The sequence below is a fragment of the Pygoscelis adeliae genome, unplaced genomic scaffold (genome assembly GCF_000699105.1).
Source record: "Pygoscelis adeliae isolate BGI_AS28 unplaced genomic scaffold, ASM69910v1 Scaffold48, whole genome shotgun sequence".
Lineage (NCBI taxonomy): Eukaryota > Metazoa > Chordata > Aves > Sphenisciformes > Spheniscidae > Pygoscelis > Pygoscelis adeliae.
Window position 1 is genome coordinate 490,086 of NW_008825618.1, and position 16,541 is coordinate 506,626.

The 16,541-nt window shown below is 41.9% G+C and overlaps 1 protein-coding gene across 5 annotated transcripts in view; it reads left to right on the top strand.

Annotated features, from left to right (window-relative positions):
* MBNL2 (muscleblind-like splicing regulator 2) overlaps window positions 1-16,541 on the top strand; it is a 101,853-nt gene that overhangs the window by 71,797 nt on the left and 13,515 nt on the right. For 4 of the 5 annotated variants that reach the window (XM_009333326.1, XM_009333325.1, XM_009333324.1 and 1 more), the window contains 2 exons: window positions 5,080-5,133; window positions 5,798-5,951. In XM_009333326.1, the coding sequence (XP_009331601.1) occupies window positions 5,080-5,133; window positions 5,798-5,951 (208 nt within the window). The remainder of the gene's footprint in view (window positions 1-5,079; window positions 5,134-5,797; window positions 5,952-16,541) is intronic. The other variant, XM_009333328.1, reaches the window with a different exon arrangement.

Sequence of the window (16,541 nt, forward strand, 5' to 3'; positions counted from 1 at the left end):
TTAGATGGTCTTGAACCTGATGTTCTCCCACAGTGGGCGGCTCTTCATTCTCCCAGTCCCCGCGTTTGCCTTCTGCGGCTTGGGCGGTGAGGCTCGAGCACTTGCTGGTGAAGACCTGTGATTATATATACCCTGTGATTTTTAAATAAGCTGTAATTGGAATTGCATTAGCCTCAAAGCAAGATGAAGCATCTTTGGAAACACAGAATTGAACTGTTAGCATTCTAATGTCACGGGAGAAGGCGGCTGGGACCTGTAATTCAGGGTAACTTTTTGCAGGAAAATATGTACAGAATATTTTAATGGCGTATTTAGACTACCAAACAGAAAAGAATCTTTACAATCCAACTATTTTTTGTGTAATATAGATTATTCACTCAGAGTGAATGAAAAATCACCAGAATGGCAATAACAACAAAAAAATGGTAGAAAAGACACATGCCTGCAAGGCCACCCAAGAATGACCAAGAATACTCAGTTGGATCTAGAGAGCAAAAGTAAGGCAGAAATACAAATGCTTACCTGTAGGGTTCACTTGCAGGTTGCTTCCAGGTTGCAATTGTGTCCAAGAGGTTTTCCTCCCTGGCTGGGGAGCTGTCTGCATTGGTCTGCTCCAGAGGGTGCTCATATAGGTGAGCGTTGTGGATAGGGTTAGAGCACTGTAGGCAAAGCACAAGACCATTGAAGGTCAATGAATTCTGCAGCCTGGGAACTTGCAGAAAATGCCCTGTCTCTATTTCTGTACATTGAAGTTTAGGAATTTTTACTCATGTATCTTAGTTGACTCCATCATTTGTGAAAGAGGCTGTAGACTGTGTACAGCTTAAATGTGAAGTGCATTAGAAGGCAGTGCCATCTATCATTGTACTTGGGGAGCTCCAAATATTCATGTGGTGCATCAGAGAGTATAAAAAGTCACTGAAGAATGTACAGCCTAAATTAAAATGTGAATTCATAGTTGGTGTTGGAAAGGGCCTCTGGAGAACATCTAGTCCAACCCCCCTGCTCAAGCAGGGTGAGCTAGAGCAGATTGCCCAGGACATGCCTAGTTGGCTTTTGAAATTTTCCAAGGATGGAGACTCCACAACTTTTCTTGACAACCTGCTCCATGGTTGAATAATGCTTACAGTAAAAACAAAACAAAACTAAAAACTTACATTTAAATGAAATGTCTTGTATTTAAATTTTTTCCCATTGCATCTTGTCCTGTCACAGGGCACCGCTGAGAAGAGTCTGGTTCCATCTTTACTCCCCCATCAGTTATTTATATACCCTGATGAGATCCTCCTGCATCTTCTTTTGTCTAGGCTGAACAGTCCAAGCTCTCTCAGTCTTTTCTCGTATGAGAGGTGCTCCAGTCCCTTAATCATCTTTGGGGCCATTTATGGGACTGTTTTCTAGTATGTCCATGTCTTTCTTGTACTGGGGCGCCCAGACCTGGACATAGTGCTCCATATGTGGCCTCACCAGTGCTGAGTAGAGGGGAAAAATCACCTCCCTTGACCTGCTGGTGATGCTCTTCCTAATGCAGCCCAGGACGCTATCAGCTGCCTTTGCTGTGAGGGCGCATTGCTGGCTCATGTTCAGCTTGGTGTCCACCAGGACCTTGAGGTCCTTTTCTGCCAAGCTGCTTTCCAGCTGGGTGGCCTCCAGCATGTACTTGTGCCTGGGGTTGTTCCTCCCCAGGTGCAGGGCTTGGTATTTCCCTTTGTTGAACTTGGTGATGTTCCTCTGTGCCCATTTCTCCAGCCTTTCCAGGTCCCTCTGAGTCCAGCACATCTATCTTGTGTATCAACCACTTCTCCGAGTTTTACACCATCAGTAACTGGCCTCCAGCTGGACTTTGTGTTGCTGATCACAACCCTTTGAGCCTGGCAGTTGAGCCAATTTTCAGTCCACCTCACTGTTTCCCATTTAGCCCATACTAAATAAGTTTGTCTATGAGGATGAAATGGGAGACAGTGTTGAAAACCTTTCTGAAGTCAAGAGAAAGAGCACCTATTGCTCTCCCCTCACCCACCAAGCCAGTCTCATTGTAGAAGGCTGTCAGGTTGGTTAACCAGAATTTCCCCTTCCTAAGTCTATGCTGACAAGTCCCCATCATCTTCTTGGCTTTCATGTGTTTGGAGATGGTTTTCAGGAGGATTTGCTCGATTGCTTTCCCAGGAACTGAGGTGAGGTTGACCAACCTGTCATTCCTCAGACTGACCTTCCTGCCCTTTTTGAAGATAGGAGTGTCATTTACTTTCTTACAGTCTTTGGGAACTTCCCCCAATTGCAGTGACCTTTCAGAGATAATAAAGAGTGGCCTTGTAGTGACATTGGCCAGCTCCCTCAGCACCCATCGGTGCCTCCTGTCAGCTCCTATGGGTTTGTGTACATCCAGTTTGTTTAAATGTTCCCTAGCCTGATCCTCCTCCTCCGAGGGTAAATCTTCCTCGCTTCAGACTTTCCCACTGGTCTCCCAATGGCCTGAAGGCCAGTCTTACCAGTAAAGACTGAGGTGGAGAAGACGTTCAGTACCTCAGCCTTTTGCAGGTCCTGCGTCACCAGATCGCCTGCCCCATTCAGCAGCAGGCCCACATTTTCCCTAGTCTTCCTTTTGTTGCTGATATACTTGGAGAAGCCCTTCTTCTTGTCCTTCACATCCCTTGCCAGATTCAACTCCAGGTGGTCTTTGGCTCTCCTAACCCATCCCTGCATGCTCAGTCTATGTCCCTATTCCTCCTGGGGCATCTGTTCCTGCTTCCACCTCTTGTGTGCTTCCCTTCTTGCATTTGAGTTTAGTCAGGAGCTCCTTGCACATCCGTGCAGGCCTCCGCTGTGTGGATCTTGCTCATATTCCAGGAGGTATTATAGCGTACCAATGTGATATATGGCAGCCAAGTACTATGCCTCAATATGTTTGATCATTTTTATTATTATCTTTATCTCCTTTCCATAGCCTTTTCCTCTCCAGTTTGTAGCTATTGATTTTTTTGGTTGTTAGTTATGTAGGAGATCAAATGTTGAGCAGGAGATTACCTGATGGAACAGAAAGAGGTAAAGGACGTTTTACTATCAGGACAAAATGAAAGAAAAGATGAAGGTGGGAGGGAAAAATGGACAGTCAGTCTGAAAGCCTGAAAAGAGGGGTAGACTACGTGGAAACAATGTTGATGAGTAGGTCTAGAAACAGAGCAAGTTAAAGTCTTCAGATTGGGAAAACTGTGAGACTGAACTTGCTGTGGAAGATGAGGGGAAGGCCGGCAAAAAGCTTCAAAATAGGGAGGTGAGGTTAAGAGGAGCGTGGAGAAGAAGTGGAGAAAGGCAATCGTAAACACAGGGATAATAAGTTAATGAGTGAGATCAGATAAGATCTGCAGTTGGATAATAAAGGTAATTAACTGAAACGCTTTGCTCTTAATGGTGTTGATTTGAATTTGTGGACTTCATCATCACATAATGCTGAATTCAGTCATAATGCTTCACCTCCATGTAGACTTCCATCCATGGTGGATGCAGAGTGGATCTGAAGGCTGTGCCCCATGCAGATGGAGTGATGTCCCCCGCGGGGGTGCCCAGGGGGGGTACCACACGTCGGCTGCACAGCACCCTGCTTAGATGCAAGAGGGCTCTCCAGATCCTCACTTTGCACCAGGTGTTTCTTGTTATGTCTGACTCTTGGACCCAGACAGATGAGCAGATCCTGTAGATCAGGGTGTGTAATCCAGAAATGTGCTGAAGGAGAGATGGGGAGAGCGTTGGGAAGCCTCATGCAACGTAGGTGCAACAAAGCCGGGAACAAGGAATAGGCAGAGCGAGGGCTATCCTGCAAAATACCCTGTTGGCACTAGCTAATCTTGTGACCATAAGCTGTTTGTAGGTATTTTGTGCCTTGTCCTTTTTTTTTCACTTTTGTTCCCTATTTCCACATGCTGATGTCAAGATAGGCATAATCTGCATATCCTAAAAAGAGCTAAATATCAGCCCGTGTTTAAAAAACGAAAGTAAAAATTCTGATTTCTAGGTAAATCTTCCTTTCCTTTCTAAAGGTTTGTAAGAATTATCTACACTATAAAACTTGAAAGAAATATTTTATATGAGAAGATTTTTTACAGAATGCCACCATATCAGCCATAAGTTTGATCTTACTGTGGAAGTATACATAAATGTATATGCCTGTGTACTATGCCGAAATACTTTCTTTTAAAAAAATTAATAATGCTGGACTAGTATCATAACTCACACGTTAATGTTAGCTTATGAACTGAGAGCAGTATTTTTACTCCCTGCTCCTGAAGCTAGTACTGAAGGTTGTAGCAAAATTTAGAAAATATGTTTTAAATTCTGAAAGACTTTTTTTCCTCTCAATGTAATGTGGTAAGTTACAAGGAGAAAAAAAAATCTACAAAAATGTCCCAGCTGTAGGGGAAAAAAAAGGAATTAATGATAAGTTAGTGTAACTAGACATATTACTTGTTCTGCTTTGTATTGGAAAAGGAGAACCTCTCTCATTTTGAACCCCAAATCTCTCGAATGACGCACTTCCCTTAATTAAAGGACCCTCCCCTTGCAAGCACTGATATTAATAGCATTTGTAATGCATTACAACTTTCACTAGTGCTTTGTATTTGAAAATGTAGCCTTCCAAATTGATTTTTCCGCTTTAAAATGTGACTTAACTAACTTATCAGGAATTCTTATAGGCGTATCCTTACAACTTTCTGCATCTCTGTGAAGTGTTTATACGATGCTTAATAGTGTCTGCAAGCTGCTGTTTTACTCAACTTTCCTGAATTTCAAACATCTATATTTTACTCTCTTATATGCTTTTAACTAAGGTATAGTAGATGCATTTTTGCTTCGGTACTAATTCAAAATGTAATATTCATTTCTTTAGAAGACATTTTTGTTGTTGTGCATGCCTAGTGTTTTGTATGTTGTATATTGCATTCAGAATATTTTTTTCCTTCTCACCTATCCACAAATGCAATGCCGTTCCCATGATGCACCTCTGCTTGCTGTTTACCTGTATGTTAATTCGCTTGAATCCCATTGGCCCACTGCCATCATGTGCTCGCTGCCTGTTATTAAAAGACTCAGTCGACTGCCAAAGCAATGAAGCGACCTCTCGAAGCAACTGTAGACCTGGTACTTTGACCTTTCACCTTTTGCTTTGCATGTAGCGCTTTTTTTTTTTTTTTTTTTTTTTTTTCCTCCAGAGAAGCAACTAATGAAATTTGTATCGCTTTACTTTTGAACATCAACCGGAAATGATTTCACATACTCGTTAATTTACCGGAAACTCTATTTATCCATCTCATTCTCATACGTAATGAACGCAGACGATTTAGTTTGGTTCCTAACATGGTTTCATTTTTTTAAATATCCTCTCATGAAAAGTCGAATTGAGATAAAACTGCTTCTGTAATTGAAAACGCTTAACGTAATCCATTAATCTGTATAATAATAGGAAACGATATTTAAATTAAAAAAAAGAAAATACTTGGCAATGAAACACAAGTGGTTTTTTCTCCCTGTAATATTTGAAAACCTATTTAAAGGCAATGCCATTTTCGTTGCTTTAAAGGCCTTTCTTTTCAGTAGTTGTGCCGCTACAGTTTTAGGTTAATAGTACCACGCTTTTGCTATCAATAACAAAATTTCACTCATTTTACATTGCTGTGCTTTGAGTTAATATGCATGGCGAGGCATCTTTAGCCGCTTTAAAAAATAATAAGTTTTTGTATTTATGTATATGTTACAGACAATGTCTTAAAAATGACGCCATTTTAACTAACTTTCTTATTTACAGGCCTTTCCTCCTGGTGTTCTTCACCCTTTACCAAAGAGACAAGCACTTGAAAAAAGCAATGGTGCCAGTGCCGTTTTCAATCCCAGTGTCTTGCACTATCAACAGGCTCTTGCCAATGCTCAGTTGCAGCAACATGCAGCGTTTATCCCAACAGGTATGTCGTACCCACATTGAACCAGTTTTGTGTTCCTTAGGTAGCCTCCGAGTCAGGCAGAAGGTTAACAGAAGGTTGTATTATGCTCCCTGCCCTACTTGGGGTGAAGCCTGCACAGATATTTACACGTTATTTTAATTCCTCCTGCAAAGTACGAGAATCGGAGCAGAAATTTCAACATGCTGTTAGGCTGCTTTTCACATTCATAGCCTCGTTCACCATCGTCCAGAGTTTGCCCCCTTTTTCCTACCTTAAATTGGCTGTATTTTGACTTTTATCTGCCAGCGCTCTCCTAGGAGACAAGAGGGCAAAGTTCCACTAACAAAAATGCTGGGAAAAGCATGGTGCTTCAGAGATGCCACGGGAAGTGTGCCGTGGCCGAGGCGCATCCTCCTGCTCCCTCGGGTGCTGTTTTGCAGCCGTGGGGATTACCCCAGCCACGCACGAGCAGAGCGAGAAGGGGAGCACCAGCCATAACCTTCCAGTCGATACCTGCATGGAAGCACTGGCAAAACACGTCGCTCCCCGCAGCTGCACTTAAAGGGCTTTGAGGCATCAGATGAGTTTTCGTGGTTCTCATTTTGGAACGCCACCAGAACTTTTCCTAGCATTTGCGGCTAATAGCTCTGGTTATAATTCTTCACAGGGGTGATCTGAAAACGAGTGAACGTAATGTGCGTTTCAGTGCTCGGAACTCTCTAAAAATCAAAGCATTCAGAGGTGGCTTGAACTGCACCGTGGCTGGTGGCAGGGCTTCTCTTTAACACTGCGCAAGAAAGATCGGGCTAGGTACTCGTGTGAAAACAATAACAACATAACCCTCTAAATTATGTCAGTCACCCCCACTCCAAACTTCCCAAAGGTAGATATCCTGCCTAATGAATTCTGTGATTTCATTTGTAATTAACAAATTACATATTTTAGTATCGGAATGTTACCGAGTGTGAACTTCCAGAATCGTTTAAAACTATGTGTTTGCAAATGCGCTTGACATTTCAGCAATGTTATTTTAGTTTATAGAAATAATGTCGGTTAAACAAGGAATGAAACGCAACACACGATGATTTCCCGATCTATCAGCATTCCCATATGTTTTTAAAGATAAAAACAAACACAGATGGCTTTGACTTTATGGAATTTTGCTATAAGGCCTGAGTAACAACCTTGGAGCCTGCCCCTGTATTTATAATAGTAAGTTATAGCATGCCGTATTTTTAGCACATTGGTGCACCAGAATATCTGTGGCAGAAAACATACTGACATTTATGGGAGTGTTTGAAAAAAATAAATAAATTGTGAGACTGCCTATTTGGACGTGAATGGAAGATTGCCCTGTGCTTACAAACGTATGAAATATCCACAAATTTATTTTACATTGTAACACTGAGAATTTGCAGTATGATACGCATTATTCCTTCTCTTAAGCACTCCCTTTCAGGGCCTATCGCTATTATTTGCAAGTGCCAAGGATTTAAATTAACTACGGAAAACACAGTAGTTTAAACCTTTTTCAGTGAAATAGCATTTGGATATTTTCCAGACTTTTGGAGTGCTCGTGATTCCTTAAGTAGCTCATTCTGTGTGCATTTTATTGTCCATCCCTCTTTCCAACTAATGGTTGTAATTATAGTTTCATCTTACAAATTTCTGACGGTAGGAAGGGTGGATCTTGGAACCAAACCTTAAGGGCCAGGTTGTTGGCAAGCCCCAAAACAAGTGCATGAAAAAAGAAGAACCAGAGGGATGACATAGCAGATGGAGCCCAGGCCCAGAGTGCAAAACCTTTCTCACGGTGCTGAGCCTGCTCTTTGTGCACACCGTCAGCACCTAGAAAGGATGTTAGAGAGAGGAGTGGGGTATGGGAGGAGGTTAGGAAAGGAGAACCCCCTCTATATGAGCGGGTGTCATGAGATTTTCGTTAAAGATGCTGGGTCTGATATTCCCATGTTTCCTGGGAAGGCTGGACTTGGTGGGTGTAAGGACTGTCATGCCACCCAGGTCTAAGGAGCAATGCATGACGTTATCTGTTGGATTTTAAATGATTATGTGATATTTTCTGAACTGCTATAATTTTCAAATGTGTTCCTTGTGTGTGTGTGTGCGTGTGAAGTTAAATTTTAAGACAAGTTTTGCTGCTGGAATATATATAAAACTTAATTGTTTTATATAACTTCTCTGCTTTCTTAACCACTTGCTCCCCTAATAAAAAGTGTGGGGCTTGACTTAGCATGGCTTACCTCCAAAGTTCTGCACTTTGTTTGTTTTACATCAGTTTGATTGCTTTGTCACCTTCTCCTTATCGTTTGGTGAATGATCTTAAAAACAACAGATCTTTTCTCTCTTCCCATTGCTGTTTGTTAGTGTTTCTATAGCCTCTAGAGGAGGAACTGTGTGTATTCTCCGGGGACTGTTCTTGGGTAAGGTCATTCATAGTTACACTGCTACTGCAATGGTCCGATAAGGGGCTGCTGTAGTAATTAAGCAGGAATACAGGAAGCATATTTGACTTTGTATCAAATACGCATGGACCTGGGACTAGTCTCCTTAACCTGCTCACCTTCACCAGCTTGCTATATGCACTGTACTGAAAATAGGCTGTTCTTTTTTTTTTTCATTTGGTCTTCCCAGAAAGGTTAAAGGTGGACTAGGCACCAAACGTAAACTGCGCAGCAGGTGAGCAGTCCTTCCAGAGCATCTTTGAGGTGCGCTGGGAGCCTTTTGCTGGAACATTACACACTTTGAGGTGTTTAGCTTGGGGAATTGCCACAGTAGCGTTTTCTTTGGTCAGAAGCACCTCTCCACCTCAGGTGTTGTGTTAAGAACAAGTACATTAAATTTGGCAAAGCCTCCGCAGAACAATATCAGCTAATTCCATTTTAACGTCTTTCTCTGCTGCACATCAAAAAGTTGGTGAAAGTTGATCTGTGCAACATTGAGCTGTCTGAATTATGCAACGAGTTCTAAAATTCCCAAAGATGTGTGAAATTTAACCAAAGATGTTTCTATCAACAAAAACCTGTTGCTGCAAAAGTACTAAGTGAAAAGATAAAAGCACTAAATAAAAACGTTTATGAAGTATCTTGTATATACACAGAAACATGCCAAAAGTTACACAGTATACTCCGGTAGGAGTTTAGTAAGAACATAATCACCTTTTTTGTGTTAAAGCACAACTATGAATGACCTTACAGTTTCATTTAACTAACTTACTTCTCTGTGGTTATGCTTGAATCTCACTTTGAATGTTAACTCTAAATGGCTAACCTGTTTCTTCCCTTTATCCACTTTTTTCACCTATCATTGCATGACACGCAGGGTCAGTTTTGTGCATGACACCCGCTACCAGTATTGGTAGGTTCCAAATTTCTTTATTGATCTCTTTTTATACTGTATATGATGTGTATTCACTTGTTTCAAAAATCCTAGGCAAGATTTAGACAATGACTAGAATTAAAGGCTCGCTTGTCCTTCTGGTTGACTTTGTAGTGTTTAGATTTGTAGATGAAAGCTGCAGTTTAGATGTGATATCACCTGCTATAACAACTACACTGCAAAAGCATAATACCATGAATTCCGGTCTGCTTTTCAGTTTTCAAAGTTTTATTTCTCTTTGTATTTTATATTGTCTAGTACTATAAAATCATAAAATACTGGAAAAAGCCAGCATATTTCATCAGTGTTTTAAAGTTTCATAGTGGTGTGCCTATTTCTCCTTTTTGCTGTGTGTTAGAAAGTTTTATCAGCGTTTCCCAGAAATGGCTACTTTGATCCACAGAGGTTCTGTTGAAACCCGTGATCTGAATCTCGCTCCTCCTTTAAATATATCTGCGGCTTGGAGTTAACATTTTGGGCATGCAAAAATAGGAGTCCAGTGCAACAGCCTATAAGACTGAAAAGTAATCTTTCTTCTATTCTATAGCCCTATCCCAGTGGGTTTTTTCTGGGGGGGGACTACTCAGATAAGCAGTTAAAATATCAAGCCTTTAAAACATCAAGTTAATAATTCTCCCATGAAGATGCTGATTAAAATTCATTCTTAAAATGAGCAAAAGCAGCAACTTTCACAAAATCGACCTTGCTTATTTAGATCAAACAAAGTAGTATTTAAATCAGGAAAATTACTATCATCCTTCTCCTGATTTTTGCCTCAAAGCAGATGGTAATTTAACTCTGATAAAGTCTAACAGTTATGCAGTGCTAGTCGAAAAAAAATGCATCAATTGGATTACAACGGAAGACAGCAAGTATCTGGCTTACTTCAAAATGAAGATACATGAAAATAATTAATTTTTTTATTGTGTTTAAAAACTAAGATAAATATTTACCAGTTTCCTTCCCAGTACAAACCACTGTATTTTTTTTTTAGTAGAATTTTATTTTGGAGTGCTTCGTATTGATACTGGGGGAAAACAAATTGCTCATGTAACAATTCTCAGGTAACGGGCTATTTTGGTAGAGAGCTCGTTTGCACAAGTAATCCTGTTCTTAGAGATAACGCCCACGTTTTCAATGGTCCTTGCTCTTTTTTCTGGGAATCGCCGATTGTGTTGACAACCTTCCTTTAATTGTACTTGTAATAAGCTATTTTCCCTTTTTTTTATTTCTCCGCCACGCTTTCTCGCTTTGCACTGTGATTGCATGCCATCTGCCGGTTTAACCCATGATGATGGCTTGCCGCTCTTGATATTCACCATGCCAAAAATACCACTTCTCTTACCATAATGCTGCACCCTCCTGTTCATTGCTTCCATGGTTCCCCTCCTGAAAGTACCCATGATGCACAACGCTACGGCCGCCCTCTGCAGCAACAACTCCTGCAACAAGTGTTCCCTTCGCCGCAACAGCCACAGCAAATCAGGTTTGCTCCTTTTAAAGCTTTCTTTCACAAGATCCCGAACTCTAAATGAGTGCTGAGATTTTTATTTTAATTTTTTTTTAACAAAAAAAATTCTCCCGGAGAATTTTTTTTTTTCCTGTGTTTACCCCATCAAATTTTACTTTTATTTTTAAGTCGTTTATAGCAAGTGTTTGTGGGACAGGTTGCACTTATTTAGAGTTAACATTTGTTGCAAATAATGATGTAGCTGTGTTTTGTGTTGTGACGTTTGTACCTAATTACTGTGTAATTAACCCAGCTGGAGTTAGAATCACCGTAGTACTGGACTACTTACAAAAGTCTATTATTAACTCCTAAGTTCAAAAGGAAGATCATCACAGGTTTCAAACGGTTCAGGTGTGTTAATGTAGCCTTCTCCATGCAGTGTGTGGAAGTGACTAATTTGTAAGCATGGAAGCTGTGTAAAATCACAAGCGGGACGAGGTAGCTGAGAAAAAAAATAGAAACAAAATTGAATGTTTTCTGTAAATAGTAATGATCAAAACAGCACTCGAGATATTTACGACTGTGCCTGCTTTATGTTTGAAAGTGTATCTTTAACCTGGGAATTATATTTCCCTGAGGAAGGACGTTGTTAGAAAGAACCCCTAGGGTTACTGGCAGGGGCAGGCTAGGAAAGATGATACTTTCTCCTTTTCTTCTGCGGTTTGTTACATTAATGGCAGTTTTCATTTTGGTAGGGTTTCCCCCTTCTCCTGTAGGACCTGATGCCCAGTGTCTGTTGCAGCTCTGAGTGTGTAGCTTTGACTCCTCCGTTGGGGCTGTAGAGATTCCCACCCCGATGTGCCCGGTACCTGCCAGGAGAGGGGTTTGCACAGCAGCTGGGTCGCTCTGGCTTTTCTGTTGCTTTGGGACCATGCTCAGGCACTTCCACCTGAGAGCTGTTTTCCCTCAGGTTTTGAGAGGTCAGACTGAGGAGGAAGCAAGCAGATTTGCTCACCAGGCAAAAGCAAAGGGCTTTGTCCCCATCACTTTTCCTTGTGTTGCTCCTGGCCAGACCGACAAGCTGTTGCAGACCTAGTAGAAATGCTCGCCTGTTGATTCATTCCCCTACACCTGCCAAGGAATTACAAGGAAATCAGTGAAAATGTTTTGCTTAATAATGTTATACTAGCAGATTATTTTTTTTTCACTGTCAGTCCCAAAACTATTTAAGTATCCCATGGAAAAACAGAAGTTGCCGCAAGAGTTTATTTATAATAATTTAGGAAAAATATACTACCTCTGAAATACACCCTACTTTCTTAAAGAAACACAAACCAGTCCGTTTTCTCTATTTTTTTTTTTAAAGGCTCGTTTGCCAACATTGTGGTGTTTGTGCTTCTAGCATTTTCATCAATTGTTGTTGTTTTGTGCATTCTTTTCTGAGAGCTAGCTTGTTTTAATGAAAAATTGCTTGGGACGAGGAGGAAAGTGCAGCAGGCAAATGGTACATTTCACTGTCCTTCCCAGAGCAGCATCTGCAGCAGAAAATTGTTTGGTGGTATCCAGTGTAGTTTTGTGATCCCAAAGTGGTGACAGGGGGACTTGAAGATGCCAAGGGACTGTGAGAAAATGGGGCGGTTTGGGGAGGGGGTCAGCTGGGGACCCTCTCCGGTACAGGAATGCAGCCGGGGCGGCTCCACCACCTGCACTTCCGAGCACCAGAGGGGCTGACTGTGGCTGAAGTAGAATAAGTACATGTACACCTACAGAAGGACCAGTAAGCAGTCTTTTTTTTTTTGGTTAATGGGAATACTTTCACATGAGTAACTAGTGCCACTGGGGAGACATAGGCCTTAATGCACTTTCTCATCTAGCAGGATAGCTGGCAGAGCCCTTCCTCTTTCTCAGTGCCGATTTTGTTTGCATTGGAGGATTAGAGCATTTTAAATTTAACAGGAGTTGTTAAAAGTGTCTGTCTGTATTTATTTAGTTGCATATATTTGTGTGTGTGTATACATATAACTCCGTGCCGAAATTAAAGGATGGTTTAACACGGGGATGGGTTTCCACTTGTTTAACTTCAGCCATTTGGAAGTTCGGCATCCAGTTCATCTGCTTTTCTAGACGTCCGTGTTAGGGCAAGGTAAATTGCCCTGGAGGGTCCTGCCTCTTTCTCTTGTCTGTGGAAGGAGCGTAGGTGTGTAACCAAAGCTCTGCACCGCTGCACTTGGAGGAGATGAGTCCCACCCCAGCAGCTTTTCTCGTTGGCTTCTGTAGCGTGTGCCATCACTGTCTTTTTCTTCTCGCTCCTGTCTGTGTTTTAGTCATTGCAAATCTTTAAAAGCTACTGTAAAAAACTGTGTATTTGAAAGTAGGGAATGTAGTAGTAGTTACTTCTTCTTTATAAGAGGCAAATCTCCAATTTTGCTGTTTATTTACAACCTCCTAAGAGTTGGAGACAAAACTACAACACTGGGAAGAGCCCCATAGTAACTCTGTGGTCCTAACTCTCAGTATTTCTTTAGCCCAGGAAACACAGAAGGAGCAGGTAATTAACTTAGGTTAAGACTTTGTTCATGGTCATAACGTCCTTTGTTTGTGTCCTCTTGTATGGATTTAAACTCTCCTGTGTATTTCAGAAAAGGAATTTTATTACCATCTAGGTAAAATTCCCTTTCCTGGTCTGTGCCACACTGCTTTACATATCTGTGGGATACGGTTTCCTCTTTCCAGTGTCTCTACCGCATTCAACCTGCAGCCTTCAGCCCATCCCATTTCAGCTCCCACCGCTTCTCCTCACAATGCCAGGCATGAAAAGAAAGTTGTATGTAGCAGGGCTTAATCATTTAGCTCAATATCATTTGGCTTAGTGTTCTGGCCTGGGGAAAGATTGTTGGACTTCCTTGGGTTGAGTGTAATGATCCCAGTGTCCTTGAAGCATCAGTGGAAGGAAAAGTCAACATCCCAAAAGTTACGGAGTCTCAGCTGACAGCTAAAAAAACCTAACAACTCTGTTGGGTCCAGTAAATTATTTAGTATGTGCTGTCAGCTTGTACTTTGAAAAAAGATCAACTATGTCTCATGTCTTCTGTATGTTCTTTCCTTCTGAAAATAACACGAGTAACAGCTCAAAATGTGCCTGCATTGACACACGCACAGTCGGTCATGCTTGGCCAGCAACTCTACGCGTTGTGTGTTCAATGTATAGCATGAGGCATGTGAGAAGATTGTGTAGGGTTAAATGCCATACCATAGTACATCCATGCAGGGTGACACCAGTTAAGAATATCTGGAAAACTGGAAGTCTCTTGCTTTTCCTGACTTATGGAAGTTAGTTTTTAAAACCAAAATAATTTTCTTGCAGCGTACTTCAGAGGGGAGGAGAATCACTTTGGCTCAGTGCAGTGAAAACAGGATGGAGCAAAAGTGCTTTAGCAAACACTGTTTCACAAATCCTGATTAAAAACTGACTCAGTTGATACAAGAGCTGGTGGTGTTGCCATTCACTGAGTGTAGACATCTTGTGAGGGGGTGTCCCCGCTTACTCTAGCTGCCAGGCTGTGGTGAGAGGGGATGGAGGTGGGACTTCAGCTTGGGATTTCCAGTGAAAGGCAGATGGACTTCCAAAGGTACGTGAGGAGTCTGGGAGCATGACCAGTCAGGGGTGAGAGGTCCTTCCCCTTTTCCTTCCCTGCTTCACAACTGCTCCAGCCATTCCCATCAGAGTGGGACTGGAAGCCGTAGCTGCTTAACCTCACTTCAGGGTTAGATCCTGTCCTGGTTTCGGCAGGGAGAGAGTTAATTTCCTTCCTAGTAGCTGGTACAGTGCTGTGTTAAACTTACGTTCAGTTGTTATTTGGGGATGCTGATGATGTTTTCTTGGAGGATGGAACCAGCAAAGTTTCAAAAAGTGTGAAATGACAGTGAGAAACAGCATTAGGGCATGTATACGGAGGGTTTGGCCCTAGCTCCCTCTAGTGCATGCGTGTGGGCAGAGGTATGTAAAACTTCTTATTTATAATATTAAGACAGTAATTGTGTGTAAATATATACTTCAGAGATCTTCAACAAAGCTAGTGGACTAGCAGTGCTCAAGCAAGCAAGGAAGCTGTTACCTGCTCAGCTTCGCTCACAGGTAGCCATAAGTTTTCACAGAGTTTGATCTGTCCTAACATTATTTGAGACAGGTGTTATTCTGAATTCTGGGACTGAATTTCAATTTTGAATAATGCCAACACCTGTTTTGGGGGGCTTTAAATTTCTAAGTAGAAAGCCTTACTATTGCTTCATTACATGTATGCATTGGTGAGTCCTACAAGGATTAAAAGGTTAGGACTCAGCCCAAAATTAAGACACCGAAGTGTTGGTGTCTGAGTATGGGTGTCTACATGCAAGCTAGAAGTTTAAGTGTCCATTGTAGACTGTGAAGGTTATCAGCACAGTCAGATGAAGTCTGGAGAATAGTCTGGCTCACTCTTCAAAAGTCACGCAGGGCTTGGTTCTGTTGCCTAAACATGTGTCTACTGACGTTTAAGGTTGTCCTAAGATAACCTTGGGTGTCTAGGTTATCCAAGACACTTTGACGAGCTTGGCAGATGCAATTCAAGACCTACAGACAAATCTGGACGCTTGTGAACTGGCAGCCGGACGACAGGCAGGAGACCTTAGCCCAAGTGGTACTAAAAGCCTGGTGAGCAAATGACCTGAGCCTGCAGTGGGTGATCACATGAAGCGATCTCCAGGCTCTGCTGGCGCACTGACTAGGTTGTATCACACCATTGACTGCGACGGGAGATCAGACACCAGCATTTCTGTGTCTTAATTTGTGTCCTCAGGCTCAGTGGGTGCTTCCTTAGTTCTTGGTTATTACAGGGCAATTACCAAATTCCAAATTATTTTAAAGAAAATAGTCTTGCTCACATCACTTCAGTACAGAACAGTACATGGCTTTATTTTCTGTAGCAATGAAAATGGGCCAAAGACTGACAGTATAAAAATAGCATGACAGAGAATGCTGCTTAAAGATGTTATTTAGTGACAACATTATTCTACTGGTTATTTGACCTTTAACCAAGAAGGAAGAATTAAAAGGCAGATCCAGTAGAAAAATGAAAAACTCATAGGCCGTGTCTGAAAAGAAATAGATCAACAGGCTGGCTCATGCTAAGGCTTGTGATTATCAAGCACAGCTGTTTTAAATTATGTATCAGCGTTCGCACTAAATTAGGTGGTAATTATGCAGATATTAATTGTGAAATCATCCAGTAGCCTTCAGTTTTGTCAAAATCTGTAAAAATACAATTAAAATAAAAATAGTTATGTTACATTCGAGTGCCACAAACAGAAGAACAGTTAAAATGTTTGCCCCAGAATTAAAAAAAGTAGTTAAGATAGCATAAACATGCCAAATGTTTAGTGGGGATTTGAGACACCGTGCGTGGCAGCTCCCTCGGGAGGGAGGGGAGCCGGGACCTGCAGCAAGAGAGCACCTCTCCTTGCCAAGGTGCCCGCAAAGGCAGCCACCACCCCCAGAGGAGGCAGATTCCCCTTAGACCAGAATGTCACATGGCACCTACTCCAGCTATTTTCTTCTTCTGCATAAAGCAGAAGTGGCAGTTGCTCCCTCTTGCAAATATTCCCTGGTGTCCCCAAAAAGGGCTTCCTCTCCAGTCTAGCCATCTAACCCCGGGAAGCCTTCTGGCAGGGCAGAGGGCTGTCGTCAGCGCTGCTGAGGAGTGACAAAGCTTTTTCTGTCTCACGTTCCCTTT